This window comes from Myotis nattereri (genome assembly GCF_964212035.1).
Source record: "Myotis nattereri genome assembly, chromosome: 5".
NCBI classification, from domain to species: domain Eukaryota; kingdom Metazoa; phylum Chordata; class Mammalia; order Chiroptera; family Vespertilionidae; genus Myotis; species Myotis nattereri.
Genome location: NC_138080.1, coordinates 35211696 through 35229721, shown reverse-complemented (window position 1 = coordinate 35229721; position 18026 = coordinate 35211696). Strand labels below are relative to the sequence as shown.

Sequence of the window (18026 nt, the reverse complement as noted above, 5' to 3'; positions counted from 1 at the left end):
ACGTGGTATCTTCAGAGACCATGTAGGTAGGCTCTTTGGGAATGTGTAAGAAATATCACTGCTTTTAAAGAACATTACTCTAAAACAGGGGTGGGCAAACTTTTTGACTCGAGGGTCACAATGGGTTCTTAAACTGGACCGGAGGGCCGGAACAAAAGCATGGATGGAGTGTTTGTGTGAACTAATATAAATTCAAAGTAAACATCATTACATAAAAGGGTACGGTCTTTTTTTTTTTTTTTTAGTTTTATTCATTTCAAACAGGCCGGATCTGGCCCGCGGGCCGTAGTTTGCCCACGGCTGCTCTAAAATGTATAACTGAAATGAGGTTTAGTATCTCCAGGTGGTGAACTAAGTCTAATTAATTTCAGAATAAAGAGAGCTCCATGTGGGCTAAAGTAACCAAAGAAGGCAGAAGGAGGATAGCAACTAAGGTAAGGTTGATAAACAGCAATTGATAAGGCTGAGGTGAGAAGGTGGAAGGTATCCTACACTACACCAATGATTTGGGAGCATCTAGGTAAGCAAAATTCTGGAAATGGCAAGTAGTGAATTCAGCTAGGGAGTATACTGAATAGAAGATGGCAATAAAAAGAAGGCTGGAGTCAAATTATAAGGAGTTTCATTTTCAGTCAAAAGAGAACCATGAAAGATATCTGATCAAGGGAAAATGAACCCAAGCTTTCAAATTATGAATGAAGAAGAGGAAGAATAAGTTAGGGTGAGGCGGAAATGGGGGAAGAAGATTTTAACAGTACCAGATCCTATAATTACAGTAGCCAAAGAAAGGTCCAAGTGATATAACAGATAATAAATGTGTAAAACCATTATCACTTCGTGCTTTCATAAACAGGAGATGGCATCATGACGACTACTACTGAGTGGGGCATTGCTAAACAATGCCAATCCCTTGAAGTTAATGTCAGGAAAGCATACCAATCTCCTAAAATAGTACTTCTCGAACCCAAATCACCCGGGGTTCTGGTTAAAATGTAAATTCTGATTCACGTTTCGGGTGATGCTCTCTACCTTTACATTTCTAACAAGCTCTCAATACTGCTGTCCATAGACTACATTTTGAATAGCAAGATGCTAAAACATCTTTCCAAAAAGCCAATATTTGATATACTATGTTTAATCCATTATAGTTTATCTAATGCTTTTACATATGCCTAGGAAATTCCTTTTAAAGGTATTTTATTATAATTTGCATCAATGCTGTATTGGTTTCAAAAGCTACTATTTTGAAAGTCCAAGATAATTCAAGATTCAGGGTATTCAAGATACTCAGAAATATTTCCGTCTGGACAAAATCAACTTTATATAATGCTGTTCTATTGCACTATATTTTTGTTATTCTGGCAAACTATATAGAAGATGCTATCGCCTCTAATCTTGGGGCTGAAGTAAAAGCCCTAAAAGACAGTACTCCACCTTTTCATAGTGCACAGCAGTGGACTTTGGTAAAACCCACTGAACATGACCTTACTGGGCCCTTACCACCATTTCTTAATCCTTGAAAATAAAGGTAACAATTTATTTTAAATATCCTACTGAAAAACACCTGAAGATTGCAAAAATTAAATTCACACATCATCCTGCTGTTTAAGATTTCTATACAAAAAGATATGCCTTGAACTGAAGTTTTTTGTTTTTTTTTACCATAATCAGTATCATTTATAAAGCTATATTACTAATGTAATATATTACACATGTATACACTCAGACACACACACCCGTATTAAGATTGGCTGATCTTAGGTTAGATTCTTGGGACAAAATTTAAGACTTCTGAAATCTCAAGTTTCATTTTTAACCAAATTAATGGTCAATAACATCCTTTTAGGTAAACTGTCTTCAATATGTATCAATGTCTAGAGAATATATATAATATCTTAAAATTGGAAGGTACTATTGAAGATCAGATCCAATTATTTCATTATAGTGGGGAAGAACCTAAGGCACAGAGGCTGAAAGGGTCAAAGTCATGTAGCTGCTACTGGCATATTAAAAAAAAAGAAGGGGAGAAACAAATTACTTTTCACATCTATCAATATACAATGCATAATCATGTATTAATGACAAAATGTAGTTAAAAGAATTTCTGGTTACTCTCATGACTAAGGCATAGTTAGGTTTTATACATCACTGATATCAAAGAAAGAAACACTACATACCAACAGAGAAAAAAACAGCCTACCCAAATTTAATAACTATAAAAAATGCAATCTGAATAGAGAATGACACATATACACCACATACTTGGGATGGGGCTGCGGTGGGTGGGTAATGGGATGGGATATAAAAAACAAAGAGAAGACAATGGTAACTCTTATCTTCTCAGTAATGGATTGAGAAAAGCTTTCACATACAGAAAAGTGGTTTAAAAACACAATAATTTCTTAATTGGTAAAACTGACGATTAGATTTGGAGGACTGCAAAGCTTTTAAATATATGAAATGGAGGTAGCAGTTGGATGTGCATGTGTCATGAGCTCTGTCAAAGTTACAAGAAAACCAGAGAACCCTTTTTTGGCCATAAAGTAGGGTATTTTGTGCTTTTTAGAAATGCTATTAAAATTTACTAGCACACATTAAAAAGAAATCACTGGAGAAGTTCCATGATATCGGAGACAATGGGTTTTAAATCACCGGCATATATTATTGTGCCTAAATTGACAGATCTGCACTGCAATGCAGAAATGTGAGCAATAATCCAACATCTGCATCAGAAGGCAGAGACTAAACATGATTCCAGAATAAAGGGCTCTTCAGCTCTTACCTGTTACCTGTGCAACAACTGCTTGGGAAATCCTCCGATTGGCAAGAAAGGCTTTGATTTCCTCTTTTATCACACTGCTGTCCCTCCTAACAAAAACAGAAGACAAGACCAACAATGTATGTTGAAGGTAGAAATCCTCATCTTTGCTAAGAAAGGTGAAGCAGAGAGGTGGGGAGAACATAGATAGAAAGGACACAAAAATAAACAGACCAAGCCTGTATGAAACATGAAATTAAAAGAAACCAAGAAACACCAATATTCAAGTTCTAAAACACCACACCATTAGACGGACGCTTTAGTGAATGCCACAGTAGATACGAGTTTCATACCAGAGGACGGCTAATCTTATGCTGTGAATAATTCACATTAGGAACAAGGCTGCCACCTGGTATATATTAAGTTTCATTACTGTGGGATGAATACATCTTACACAGACAGAAATCCTAGAAAAATAAAAAGCAACAAGGACAAAAATCAGTTGTGAGTAGATTGTGGGTTCCCGTGTTAACTATGCAACTGCATAAATAAGATGCAGTTCATTTTAAAATCTTTGTTAAAGAATAGAAATCATCATTCTCACAACTGCTAAAATATTAGCCACTTTAAGAAAGGCTTTGCCTTTTAATTTGCCTTCTTTTCCTGTATATAAAAAAATTTTAAGTAGGGTTACATATAGAATTTTAATATAAAAAGGCACTTAATTTCCTGTTACATGTATTATACAGAATACTTAATACTTAAACCTACATTATTTTCTGCATCCTTGGGATCGCAAATTATAGACCTGATTTTTCCTCCACTAAGATTCCTTAATGATTTTTACTTATTTAAAAATTCAACAAATTCTTAAAAGACTAGACATTCACTAGAATGACAATAAATGGCAAGATTTCTGTTTCTCCACCAGAACAAACAGAATACGTAAAATTATACTTAAATTTACCAATTGTTCTTTGAATGTTTTATGTACAAGAAGATTATATAAATAGAACGCTAATTTTTGTTGATGCCCAAAAGTAACAGAGAGTAGTGGTAACTTATCATCTAATATAGTGGTTAGCAAACTATGGTCCTGGGCTAAATCTAGCCTCCCACCTAAAGATGGTATTCACAGATGAAAATTTGCAATTGACTTAATGGCAGAAAAACACTATCTTCAAACACTAATTAAAGCAAAATATCATCCCCTCCCCAATTCTATTTTTCTCACTAGTAGGCTTTAATTTTTAAAATGTATTTAAGTATTATTCTATATTGAGTTTTGTTAATAAAAATGTGTGCCCAGCCCTGGCTGGTTTGGCTCAGTGGATAGAGTGTTGGACTGTGGACTGAAGGGTCTTGAGTCCGATTCCAGTCAAGGGCACATGCCTGGGTTTCAGGCTTGGTCCCCAGTGGGGGGCATGCGGGAGGCAGCTAACCAATGATACTCTCTCATCATTGATGTTCCTATCTCTCTCTCCATCTCCTTTCCCTCTCTGAAATCAACAAAAATATATTTTTAATAAACAAATAAAATAAATAAAAATAAAAATATGTGCCCATTTGATTTCTCTCTTGTGTATAAATTTTGCCTCAATTTTGCCTCTGGTCCACTAAGTCTAAATGTTTACCATCTAGCCCTTACAGAAAGCTTCCTGACTCTTGACCTGAGACAAAGGGATCATGAAATCTTTACAAATCATTTTGTGAATGAACCACAAACTCTTCTTAAGAGTTCAAGTCTTTGGGGGTAGGGTGAGATCAATGGGGGGGAAAGGAGACTTATGTAATACTTTAAACAATAATGAATTTAAATTTTAAAAAAAAAAGAGTTCAAGTCTTTCTACAGATTATTTGGAGAAACAAAAGTACCCTTTCCAAAAGGAATCAGCTGTGACTTAATTTACAGCAGATATTTTAGACCCTTGGTGAGGAAGGGCTACACACTCTATTAGCGGATTCCATGCTCCCTTTTCAGGAATTCTAGAAAAGAACAGAGAGATGACAGTAGAAACAGCTTCTAATCTGGAACTCTACCACACATTCCTAATCTACCAGTTGGAAATCCTAATAAAAAAGATTCCTAAAGGGAGGAAATAGAGAGTCAGCTGGCTAATCCAACACCCAAAATTTGTCAGACTGATCTAGATAATGGCTAGACTCCTTCCAAAATGCTTGCTATATATTTGAAATATTTCCTTGCCAAATATGCATTCTCATTTTATTTTAAAATTGTGAATGTGACAAAAGAGGCACAAATAAGTCAAACAAAAACTGCTGAGTAAAATACAAGTAACGTAGACTAAACAAGCTGTCAAATATCCATCAGTAATCAGCTGAGCGAGAGATAACTTCAGCAGTATCTATTTCAACTGGCTGATATATGTAAAACAACCAAATCATTTAGTTTCTGCAGAATTAATGTGAAAAAATGTAAATAAAGCATTGTATTTCAATGTGTAGTGTCCTTCTTGGAAAATAAAACTTGAGTTTAAGAAAATATTTATTAGGGTAAATTTTAAAAATGTGCTTTTGTGGGGGGAAAAAGAGTATTTTCTTGGCCACTGATTTAAACTGGAATTTAAATCAATTTATTTTAAATCTAATTAACCTAGAGTAGACACTAAATCATAGAGTGGAGATAATACTTAATTACTCTAATGGGGAATATCCAGTTTGTGACATATTCACAGTCTTACCGAATGATATTATTAAGAACGGCAGCAAGACAGCAGCCATTCACTTACACTCTCATAAACTATACTTTTAGATACTTGGCAAGTTTATAAGTACCCACAATGAGTCTTAAAAATCTCTTAACTGCTTTACCAGAGAGAATCTTTTTGAAATGAAAAATAAATTTAAGACTTGAAAGGTAAGGGCGCACTTGGGTAAGTCATTTAATAAACCTTGGCCCTGGTTTCATCATCTGGCAAAAATAGAACACTAATACAGCTGTCACAAAGCTTTTGCTATTTTTCTCCAAGCACTGAAATTAAAATTAAATGAAATTTAATACTCAATGTGCATATAACGAAAATTTTTTCAATGTAAACATTTTGAAACTATAAACCTACTACATGAACAATGACTATTATTTTATAAAACCTCAGAAAGAATTCCAGGAAAAGAAGAAAGAAATGATCGGCTATATAAGATTGAATTAAACATCTGTATTAGGTACTTTAAGGCACTGTGTAAAGATTTCTAGAAAGTCACTTTAGATATAAGCAGTGATGTGGTATTCAGTTAGTTTTACTTGGTTCCTTCAAAATAGCACAGCATTCAACTTTCTTTGTGTTCAATTCTTTTAAGTATTTCAAAGACTTCCACTCTTTTGGGGTGCCTATGTTATTTAAACTTTCACATATTCCCCCCTCATTCTCTCCTCATTCAGCCTTTAATAACCTCCCTCTCCTACTGTACACATTGTACCCTGTGAAATCAAGTTTCTTGGTGTAAAAACTTTTGTTACTCCAATTCTAACTCTCTCATTTTCTCCCTAGTGATGGTGAACCTTTTGAGCTCGGCGTGTCAGCATTTTGAAAAACCCTAACTTAACTCTGGTGCTGTGTCACATTTAGAAATTTTTTGATATTTGCAACCATAGTAAAAAAAAGATTTATATTTCTGATATTTATTTTATATATTTAAATGCTATTTAACAAAAAAAAATCAACCAAAAAAATGAGTGCGCGTGTCACCTCTGACATGCGTGTCATAGGTTCACCATCAATGTCTACCCCTTACTTTCTCTCTTCATCTGAAATTTGACATTCTCTTTAAAGAGAATGAATCCCTTTTCCTCCCTTGTGTTATACAATCTCACACTCTTCATCATTTTTACTCCTCAGGTCTTATGGAAATAAAGTCATATGTAGGCTGATCTTTCTTTGATTCCATAGATTACTTCCAAAAGAAACTACTGCTCAATTTGCATCTAACCACTTGAAGTCCGTGTCATCTCCTCCTACTGCCTTTTCCAAACACAGCCATGCTGGATTCACCTATCTGAGCAATTTCCACATGTGAGATGAAATTCTTCCTTTCCATCCTCCATTGCCATTATTTTTATAACTTGCTAAACTTTCCATTGTGATCTAGAGACATTAATATCTAAATGAACTAATCAGTAATGCCTCTTTTTGAAATCACCCTTTTTAAAGACACAATTTGATTGTCATCTATTAAGAGTTCTCCCTGATCCTCAGAGCTAAAAAAGATATTTTCTTCCAAAAGCATGTTATTATTTCAATTATACTACCCATATGCTAATATGACACATGCTATTCTGTATTACAGTTGTTTACAACCTAGCCTTCTCTCTCTTACTAGCCAAAAAAGTCCTTTAGCACAAAGATTGTCTTATTCATCATAGGGTTTGCAGATAATAGAGCTTAATTTGTTCAGTGAATGAACAAGTCTATAGTTGGAGATAAAATGTTATAAAATAGAAAACCTGATCTAGATCATTTATAAAAGTTTTAAAATCTTAGTCTTAAATATGTTTCAACTTCCAAACCAGAATGGAGAAAAAGAGAAATTTATTCTAGCTCAAAATGACAATAATTTCTTTTCTAGGACAAAGAATATTAAAGAATGCATATTTAAAAGTGGAATGCTTTGAGATCTTCCATAGTCTCTTGTTTGATAAACACTACACATTCTTTAGCCCCTCCCCCTCTTAAAAGTAGTCTTTTAAAAAAATTTTATTGAATTTTTTTCAATTCTGGGGGGGTGACACTGATCAATATCATAGGCAGTCTTTTATCTCAAAGATTTCCAGAGATGGAAGACAGACTATTTCAAAGATGGAAAATATAATTGCATACAAATTCTTTCACATTTAAATAAAACCCACTCCTTTTAATTTCCACTCATGGAGATAAACAAAACATAACTTTAAAATGTTTTAAAGATAACTTTAAAAGAAAAGCTACTTTATATGTATAAACAATATGGTAACTGAGTATTATTACTTATGGATCATAAGTACCCTACCTACACAAGGAAATACCCTATTGTTAGGGTTATAGGTAACCAACTCGGAATAAAGTCTGGGAATCTTGTATAAAATGCTAACATACATTATTATAACACTAAACTCATTTCAATTGTTACTTAATAATATATATACAACAGAACAGATAATTTAATAGATGTATACTATGATATTTGCAGAAATATATATACCTACATATAAATATATATATTAATAGATGCGTTTAAAAAATATTAATGTGAAATGGGTCATCATTCTAAAGTTAAGAGCTTTGAAGTCTTTCCTAAAATGTTATATTCAGCGATCTATTGAGAATTCATATTCTAAGTTTCCCATTCAGGTTTTTAACCCTGATCAATTAAAAATTGAAAAAAAATAAGTTACTTTATTTTTTATTGTTTCTTAACAAGTTGATCAGGCTTTGTTAAAATTTAATCAATTTCTACAAAAAATTTTCTTTATGTATCTTGAAATTACTAAAAGTTAAGTTGTGTGGACACATGGGCTATGAAATTTGAAAAATACATCTTATAATTGAGTGCTATAGAAGTTGGGAAATGTGAGTATGCAAGAGATGAATTACTAATATACAAGGTGGGACAAAAGTAGGTTTACAGTTGTTTGTATGGAAAATAGAATGATTAATAAATAATAATATAAGAATAAACTGTATTTTGCATACTCACAACCGTAAACCTAATTTTATCCAATGCTGTATATGATATACTAGTATGTAGAAATGGAGGCAGGAAGGCATTCAGGTACCAAGTAACTATTCTCCCCAGAAGGCATTCAGGTACCAAGTAACTATTCTCCCCACCTAGAGACCACCAAATTCAATACACTAAAATATGACCATGGTGTTGTGCAATCAGCAAGGGCAGTGTAGCCCTAAATGAGCACATGACACTCAGAAAGATCTACTGTTCAAAAATTTCTCTAACATTCTACCAAACAAAAATTCATTTGTTTAGTAAGTGGCAAATATCATGGGAGTTGGGAAGGGGGACTTAGCCCATTAAGGCATTCGCACTTTGTCTTAAATTACATTAACCACTGTTCCTAAAATCTTATTGATATCTACAGACATCAAAAATTTATTTACAGAGGCAACAGACAAAAGCGGTACAATGGTAATAAAGACATGAGTTAGAATTCAGACTCTGCCACTAAAAATTTACCATGTTCTTGATCCAATTATTTAATTTTTGTGAATCTCAATTTCTCTGCTCCATCTCACAGCATGGTTGTAATGATTAAACTGAGAACAGACATGCAATAAACTTCTTCCTCCAACCTAATAACTGTTATTATCTGTAAACTTAAGAAAAATGAGCAGTGGGCACAAAAGAGGAATGTAGGCGTGGGAGGGCACAATGGCAGAGGACCACAGAGAATCAGAAGGTCAATGAAATCCCTAGATGATTATAGGACACCAAAGTAGTAGCTGTAAGAAATTGAAGCAGAGATAATGAAGAAAATAAAGTGTCCTAACTATGCAACAAAATGATAACATGTAAATTAAATGCTGATAACAATATACAAACATGTATATAATTAGTGATGAAACTTGAATGTATGTAATTGCAGGATGTAAGTACACATCTTAGTCATTGCTAAATAGATTTTCTGTTTATTCTGAAGACATATTTGAATTACAATAAAATGTCAACCTACAAGCTAATAGTCAAGTTTTAGACCCTGGCCAATCTTCCAGAGCCTTCTGTTTAAAAGAAAGTTTTCCCAAACTTCTTGTTAGTCTTATATACATATGGGAATTAACTGCCTTAACTCCAACCAAATTAACCAGTAACTATTTATATGGAACTCAAATCTTCCAGAACTTGTACTGCCAAATATACTACCCTTATTACATAGTCTAGCCCACCTGTAATCCTTTTAAGACAAAAACACCTTGCCTATTCTACCATTTACTATTCCCTTACCTTTAAATAAGGTCGTTATATTTCAAAAGAGAGGCTATCTTTTAAGGTTTTGCTCAAATTCATCATCCACTTAATAGATTATGCCCTCACCATGTACCAAGGACAGTTCAGATCCTAGCGACACAACAGTAGAAAACACATGATTGCTGCCTCCAAGTGATCCAGGTCGAGTGTGAAACCATTTCTACCTGCCTCTGTTGAAAGTGAACTTCTTTTCTCAGTGTTTAAAACCCTAAGTGCTTTAACTTATCTTACAATAGATTACATTAAACATATATATGTGGCACCTATTGCTAAAATTAGAACTTTAGCTTCTTAGGAGTAAAAACTGTATCTTTTTCTTCCAAAGAACATTACCTTTTATATAATAGGAGCTTAAAATTATTGAGTTATTGGAGGGGAAAACTTGAAACTGGATATATTCTGTATCATGATAAAATCACTTTATCCCTCAGAAAAAGTACTTACAATAAATTTAAGGAATAGAAAGTGTCTGTTAGCAATGCTGAAAATCTAGATGTTAGCAATTACAACCATAAAGAGAAGGCTAACATTTGCTTTGACAGAGAGAATGGAAAACACTTATCAAGTAGCAAAGTGATAGGGCTAAAGTTGAAAAGAGAAAATTTGAATTAAAACATAAAATTTAAAATTTTTCTTTCATCTCCAAAGTGGGCAGGGGGAAATCACAGTTCTTATAGGTAAGTAGCTGAAATACAGTTTATTACTTAAAATCAATATAAGAACAGACATTTTGGGGACTCTGAATAAGCAAAGGAACCAACCTCATTAATTCCTCCACTTTATCATCTACATCTAGGTCCTCTTCTGAGGCTTCAAAACTGTATGACCTCTGACCAATGCTGTTTACATGGTATCGAGTCGGTGACATCTTTCCATTGGATGTGGACAATCGCTCGTTATTCTCCCTCCCATTTTGATTGGTAGTGCAAGGCTGTGGGGAGGTATCATAACTGTTGCTAGGAGATGGGGACATTCCTGAATGCTGGGTCTGTGTGGAAGCTGTAGCTGTAGAGGAAGATGCTGGAACATTGTTGGTACTATTCCCATATGAACTTCCTCCATAGCTGGACCTTCTTCCAAACTTGTCACTATGCTCTTGATCAAGACGGTCCAAAGTTTCCAAGGCATGGAGGATTTCATGTTTAGTCATTCCAGTACGCCGAAGGCGCTGAAGCAGATCTATCTGTTCTATGGTAAATCTGGGTTCATCTGTATAGTGAGACATGGTTTCCAACAAACTGAAAAAATAAAAAAAAAAAAATCAGTCCCTTTATTTACAATATCTATTAAAAAATCACTAAAGAGAATGCCCAGAAGATGCTGTGCTTCTTCACTGAAAATGTTTAAGACATTACTATTATAATGACCCAAAATTTCCATTATGGCAGTAATACCAAAAAACAGATTAAGTAAATACACTATTAAATCCAGGCTATGTAATTTCTCATAGGTGTTTTTCCATCAAGTATACTATTCTGCATTAGAGTATTAATAGAAAGTTGCTGAAAAATAGATGTATGCTCTTGTTTTGCTAAATATCAACAAAACTGACCTAGGAACTCTCTAAATTCATTTACTGTAAACAAACTATTTGATATGCTAAACTCAAGCAAATACTAATAACCAGCAAAAATACTTACATAGAAAAGTAAGAGAAGTACCTAAAAAAAAAACTTACTAAGCACCATTTTACCCACTATATAGTAATTTCATATTTTATCTCTGTAATGCATTCTGTTGCTATCCTGAGAAATGGATCGTTCATGGTTATAGCCAAACTGAACTATTCATTTTTCTCAGGAAATTGCTCCTACATTATGTTTTCTTTAACTAACACAAGATACTGTAGCCCATCAGAAAACGTTTCAGAGTTAATAACAATATAGTCATGTGCCACAGCACTGGTCAACAATGGACCACATATACAATAGTATCCCAGAAGATTATCACCTACTGACTTCGTAGCCATGGTAATAGCCTTTGTAATGTTGTGAAGCAATGCATTACTCCTGTGTTTGTGGTGATGCTGTGCAAACAAACCTACTGCCAGTCGTATAAAAATGTAGCGATACAACTATGTACAGTAGATAATGCCTGATAATGATGATAAACAACCATGTTACTGAGTTGTGTATTTACTATATTTTATTATTTTATCATTATTTTAGAGCATACTCTTTCTATTGATAAAAAAAGAAAGTTTACTGTAAACAGTATGCTGTATTACCACGGCAGCAGCTTCAGACATCTCATGTGTACAGGGTTTCTTGAATGCATCATTTTCTCTTGTGCTGTATGTACAGTAATATGCTGTACAGACTTGTAACCTAGGAGTTATAAGCTACCCCATACAGCCTAGGCGTATAGTAGCTATACCATCTAGGTTTGTGTAAGTTCATTCTACAATATTCACATAAGAATGAAATTGCCTAACAACAAATTTCTCAGAATGTATCTCCATAATTGGTGCGTGACTTTTACAAGTACAAGAGAGTTGTTAAGTATCATCAAAAAAAACAAACACAAAAAACACCAAATCACGACTTTTCTATTTAACATTTTTTAAAGTGGTAATTTCGTCTATTTTTATTTTTATAGTTCTAGTGCCGAATTGTATACACAGGCTCTCAACTAAGTGTTTGCTGATAGAAATAAATGTCAAGACATTTTCTCATCCTTTCCAGGTAAACATACACTCTGGGCCAGGTCCGCTAAGCCACTGGAGATGTTCCTTCAACCCTCTACATTAAAAATTTTTTAAACATTCACATCTAAGAAGGCAATGAGCAAGAATTTCATATAATGTAATCTCACTTAATCCTTACAACAACCTTCTGTGATAGATTTTTTATTTTACTGTATATTGACTGATTGATTATTGAGGAAACTAAGGCTCAAAATGATTTGGAACTGTGTAAAAAGTCTGATTAAGAAGCAGAAGAAAGATTTAAACCTAGATCTTACTGACTCCAATATCATATGTCATTCTGCTTTCCAAAATAGGCACTTACTGGAATCATGATTTGCGATTTGGTTACTGTACTCTTTTAAGTCTTCAATTAAAACCACTAAGATAAAACTGCTCTACTAACAGACTAGGGGTTCTAGTAAGTTTTTTATATTTAAAATCTTTGGTTCATCTAGAATTTATATTTACTTAATTAATGTGAATGGATTTGAGCTTTATTTTTCCCCCCAAAAGGATAGCTCGTTGTCCAATATGTTTTACTGAGTAATATGTTTCTTTTCTCGTAACATATTACTTATTTTTTATATACAAAATTTCCACACAAACTGTACCTAACTTTTAGATTCTCTATTATATTACACTAGAGGCCCGGTGCACAAAAATTTGTGCACTCGGGGGGGGGGGGTCCCTCAGACCAGCCTGTGCCCTCTCGCAGTCTGGGACCCCTCGGGAGATAACGACCTGCTGGCTTAGGCCTGCTCCCGGGTGGCAGAGGGCAGGCCCAATCCCTAGGTGCAGCCCCTGGTCGGGCTCAGAGCAGGGCCGATTGGGGAGTTGGGGCGCCGCCCCATCATGCACAGAGCAGGGCAGATTAGGAGGTTGTGATGCCATCCTCAGTCACGCTCAGGGTAGGGCCAATTGGGGGGTTGGGGCACCGCCCCCGTCACACTCAAGGCAGGGTCAATGGGGAGGTTGTAGCGCCACCCCGTCACGCACAGAGCACGGCCAATCAGGGGGTTGGGGCGCTGCCCCCATCACACACAGAGCAGGGCCCATCAGGGGGTTAGGGAACCGCCCTCTATCACCCACAGAGCAGGGCCGATCAGGAGGTTGGGGCGCCGCCACTCTCACACTCAGGGCAGGGCTGATGGGGAGGTTATGGCTCTACCCCATCACACACAGAGCAGGGCCCGTGGGGGGTGGGGGGTTGGGGAGCTTCCCCCTATCAGGCACAGAGCAGGGCTGCTCAGGGGGTTGGGGCCCCGCCCCGTCACACCCAGAGCCGCAGGGCGATTGGGGTTTGGGCACTGCCCCGTCACGCTGATCCCGGTGCCGGGAGGCATATTACCCTTTTACTATATAGGGTAGAGACCTGGTGCATGGGTGAGGCCGGCTGGTTTGCCCTGAAGGGTGTCCTGGATCAGGGTGAGGGTCCCCACTGGGGTGCCTGGCCAGTCTGGGTGAGGGGCTGAGGGCTGTTTTCAGGCTGGGAGTGACTGAAGTTCCCAACCGCTCCTTTTTTTCTTTTTTTTCTCTTTTTATTCTGGGCCAGCTTTACTTTGAGGCTTGGCTCCAGCTCTTAGGCCTCCGCGGCTGAAAGTAGGTTTCTGGCCTTTGCTTACAATGTTGCGAATCTGCTGGCTGAAGTCCGGCGGTATTTGTTACAATGTTTCTTAAACTGCCCGCTCAGAGGCCTGCAGCCGCAGACGGGGAACGTTGGTTTCCTCCAACGATCCTCCGTCACTGAGGCAAGCAAGCCTCATGTTAGTTTCAAGCTGCCTGGCTGCCGGCCGCCATCTTGGCTGACAGTTAATTTGCGTATCTCGCTGATTAGCCAATGAAAAGGGTAGCGGTTGTACGCCAATTATCATGTTTCTCTTTTATTAGTGTAGATTGATTATTTTGTCTTTCAAATACTTCTAAAAATAAGCAGGCAGAAATCTAGAATTTTTATGTGAAATCATTCTAGTTTTAGAGATAGGCTCATTAAGATTAAAAACACACATATTTTGTGTATTCAAAAGAACATGTTTCAGGCCATTTGTGACAATAGCCACAGTATCTGCTTTATACCTATATACATTATCTTATGCATTCTTGAATAATCATAAAAGTCCTTATTTTCATGATTATTACATTCTTTCTTTTTTTTTTTTTAAAGTATATTTTATTGACTTTTTTACAGAGAGGAAGGGAGAGGGATAGAGAGTTAGAAACATTGATGAGAGAGAAACATCGATCAGCTGCTTCCTACACACTCCCCACTGGGGATGTGCCTGCAACCAAGGTACATGCCCTTGACTGGAATCGAACCTGGGACCCTTGAGTCCGCAGGCCAACGCTCTATCCACTGAGCCAGACCAGTCAGGGCAACATTCTTTCTTGATAGTCTAGGTTTTTTCCTCCAGCCAGCCTATATAATAAAGGTAATATGCAAATTGACCATTACTCCAACACACGAGATGGCCGCCCCCATGTGGTCAAAGATGGCCAGCAGGGGAGGGCAGCTGTGGGCGATCAGGCCAGCAGGGGAGGGCAGTTATGGGTGACCGGGCCAGCAGGGGAGGGCAGTTAGGGGTGACCCAGCCTGCAGGGGAGAGCAGTTGGGAGCAACCGGGCCAGCATGGGAGGGCAGTTAGGGGTGACCCGGTCTGCAGGGGAAAGCAGTTGGGGGCGACCAGGCCTGCAGGGGAGGATAGTTCGGGGGGACCAGGCCAGCAGAGGAGTGCATTTAGGGGTGACTGGGCTGGCAGGGCAGGGCAGGGCAGTTAGGGGTGACTCGGTCTGCAGGGGAGGGTAGTTGGGGGGGACCAGGCCTGCAGGGGAGGACAGTTGGGGGGGGGGGACCAGGCCTGCAGGGGAGGGCAGTTGGGAGGGACAAGACCTGCAGGGGAGGGCAGTTGGGGGTGACCAGGCTGGCAAGGGAGGGCAGTTAGGGGTGACAAAGCCAGCAGGGGAGGGCAGTTAGGGGCAACCGGGCCGGCAGGGGAGGGCAGTTAGGGGCAATTGGGCCGACAGGGGAACAGTTAGGCATCAATCAGGCTGGCAGGGGAATGGTTAGGGGGTGATCAGGCTGGCAGAAGTGGTTAGGGGCAATCAGGCAGTCAAGCAGTTGAGCGGTTGGGAGCCAGCAGTCCCGGATTGTGAGATGGATGTCCGCCTGCTAGACATCCCTCGAGGGGTTCCAGCAACAGGCCTCTAATTTTATAATAAAAAATTATAAACATATAGACAAGTTTAAATATATTTACAGTGACCCTATACACTAACCACTTAGATTTTACCATTAACACTTTACTTTCTTTATCATATATCTATCCATTCCCTTATGCATCCATCCTTGTACTCATCTTATTTCTTCATGCATTTCAAAATCAGTTCTAGACATCTGTACACTTCTCCCCTAAATACTTCCACATGCAAATCATTGACTAGAGCTCAGTATTTGTTCAGGTTTTATTTATTTTGAGGTCAACTTTTCATAAAAGAAAACACACAAATCTATGTTTACCTTTCTATGAGTTTTGAGAAGGCACACACGTGAAATTCAAATCCCTACGGAAATACAGCATTTTGCTATCACTCCAGAAAGTTCCCTCATTTCTTCCCTTTCCCTCAGTGGCAACCACTATTCAGATTTTTTTCCCCACCATGAATTACTTTGGTCTGTTCTAGAAAACCATATAAATGGAATTTCTATGTACACTTTCATGTAAGGTTTCTTTCACTGAGCATAAAGTTTTTGAGATTCATCTATAATGTTGTATGTATCAATAGTTTGTTCCTTTTATTTCTGAGTAGTACTTCATTCTAGGAATATGCACAGGTTTGTTTATCCACTCTATTTTAGACACTTGGACTATTTCCAATTACTAGCTATTCTAAATGCTTTGGCTATTATAATTATACTCTACTAATTTTCTTGTTAACTTAATATATCCCCCTCTAATATATCATTACCTACCTGGTTGGGTGAGAAGAGAAAACTTTCAACCAGAGTAACTCATTTACTTTTTCTATTGACCAATTTCAAAAGAATATTACACCTTGCTTAAAACAAATAATAGGTTATTAAAATGTTCTGTGTTCTATGCTAGTTACATTACATGGTGTATTCACTGTGAAACTTCACCAAGTTGCACACTACTGATTTGTGCATTTTTCAATAGATATGTTATACTTAAAGTCTGTTGAAAAAACTATATGAACATTTTCCTAATGGTTTATAAGAGACACTTAACACTTTAGTTTCTATCAAGTGCTTATTAGTACAGTAGGACTCCTTTATCCACGGTTTTGCTTTCTTCTGGTTCAGTTACCCATGATCAACTAAGGTCCCAAAATATTAAAGGAAAAATACCATAAATAAATAATTCATAAGTTTAACCTGTGTGTCGTTCTAAGTAGGATGACGAAGTCCTGCACAATCCTGCCCATCCTCCCTGGGACGTGAATCATCTCTTTGCCAGAGTCCATACTTAAAGGCTACCAGGCCACCCACTCATTAGTCACTTAGTATCCAGTTAATAACTCTGACTATCCGGTATCTCAGTGCTTGTGTTCAAGAAACATTTTACTTACTATAGGTCCCAAAGTGCAAGAGTAGTGATGCTGACAATTGGGAGATATCAAAAAGAAGCTATAAAGTGCTTTCTTGAAGTGAAAAGGTGAAAAGTTCTCAGCTTAGTAAACTGAGGTTGCTAAGAGGATAACAATAAAAATTCTATCAGTGAAATTGAGAAGGTAAAAGGAATTTGTGCTAATCTGCTAAGAGAGACTACGTTCACATAACTTTATTATACTGTTACAATTGTTCTATTTTATTGTTTGTTACTGTTGTTAATCTATTACTGTGCCTAATTTATAAATTAAACTTTTTCATAGGTATGTATGTATAGGAAAAAAAACATAGTATATGTAGTGTTCAGTACTATCTGTGGTTTCCAGCACCCACTGGGAATTTTGGAACATATTCTCTGTGGATAAAGGGGGAATACTGTTTATTAATCCTTAATTCTAGGAAGTTATTTTTAAAAGTAGCTGCCAAATCCCTTTAGTAATCCAAATATACCTCATAATTTGTTAATTTGGTAAACTGAGGTTTCTATACATTATTCTCTTCCCTTAAAAATGACTTCAGCCATCATGCTTTTAAAATACTTCATAAGCTGGCATGCCCTTACTTTAACTATGAGACTTTGAGAACTGTTATTATATGGACCAAAAAAACACACCATCCTCCATCCCAGAAAAATCATAATATTGAAGGAGACCAAAGTTTTGTCACCCCAAAATGTACCTTTTGGGATACTGATTTTAAGCTGATTATAAAGAAACAAAGACACTAAAAGAACCTTTGACCCTCCCCATTTCCTGCCTAAGGGAAGTCAGATAGAAAGTCCTGCTTCAAGAAGGGAATCTTTACACACATACTTTAGAACAGCGGTTCTCAACCTATGGGTCATGACCCCTTTAGCGGTCGAATGACCCTTTCACAGGGGTCGCCTAAGACCATCCTGCATATCAGATATTTACATTACGATTCATAACAGTAGCAACATTACAGTTATGAAATAGCAACAAAAATAATTTTATGGTTGGGTC

General features: G+C 36.9%; 1 protein-coding gene across 12 annotated transcripts in view; it reads right to left on the bottom strand.

The window, feature by feature from the left end:
• The window catches only part of HMBOX1 (homeobox containing 1), a 204360-nt gene that overhangs the window by 97763 nt on the left and 88571 nt on the right, over positions 1 to 18026 (bottom strand). For all 12 annotated transcript variants that reach the window (XM_081092879.1, XM_081092876.1, XM_081092880.1 and 9 more), the window contains exons 3-4: positions 10495 to 10971; positions 2783 to 2868 (exon numbers count right to left, since the gene is read on the bottom strand). In XM_081092879.1, coding sequence (XP_080949005.1) covers positions 2783 to 2868; positions 10495 to 10971 — 563 coding nt within the window. The remainder of the gene's footprint in view (positions 1 to 2782; positions 2869 to 10494; positions 10972 to 18026) is intronic.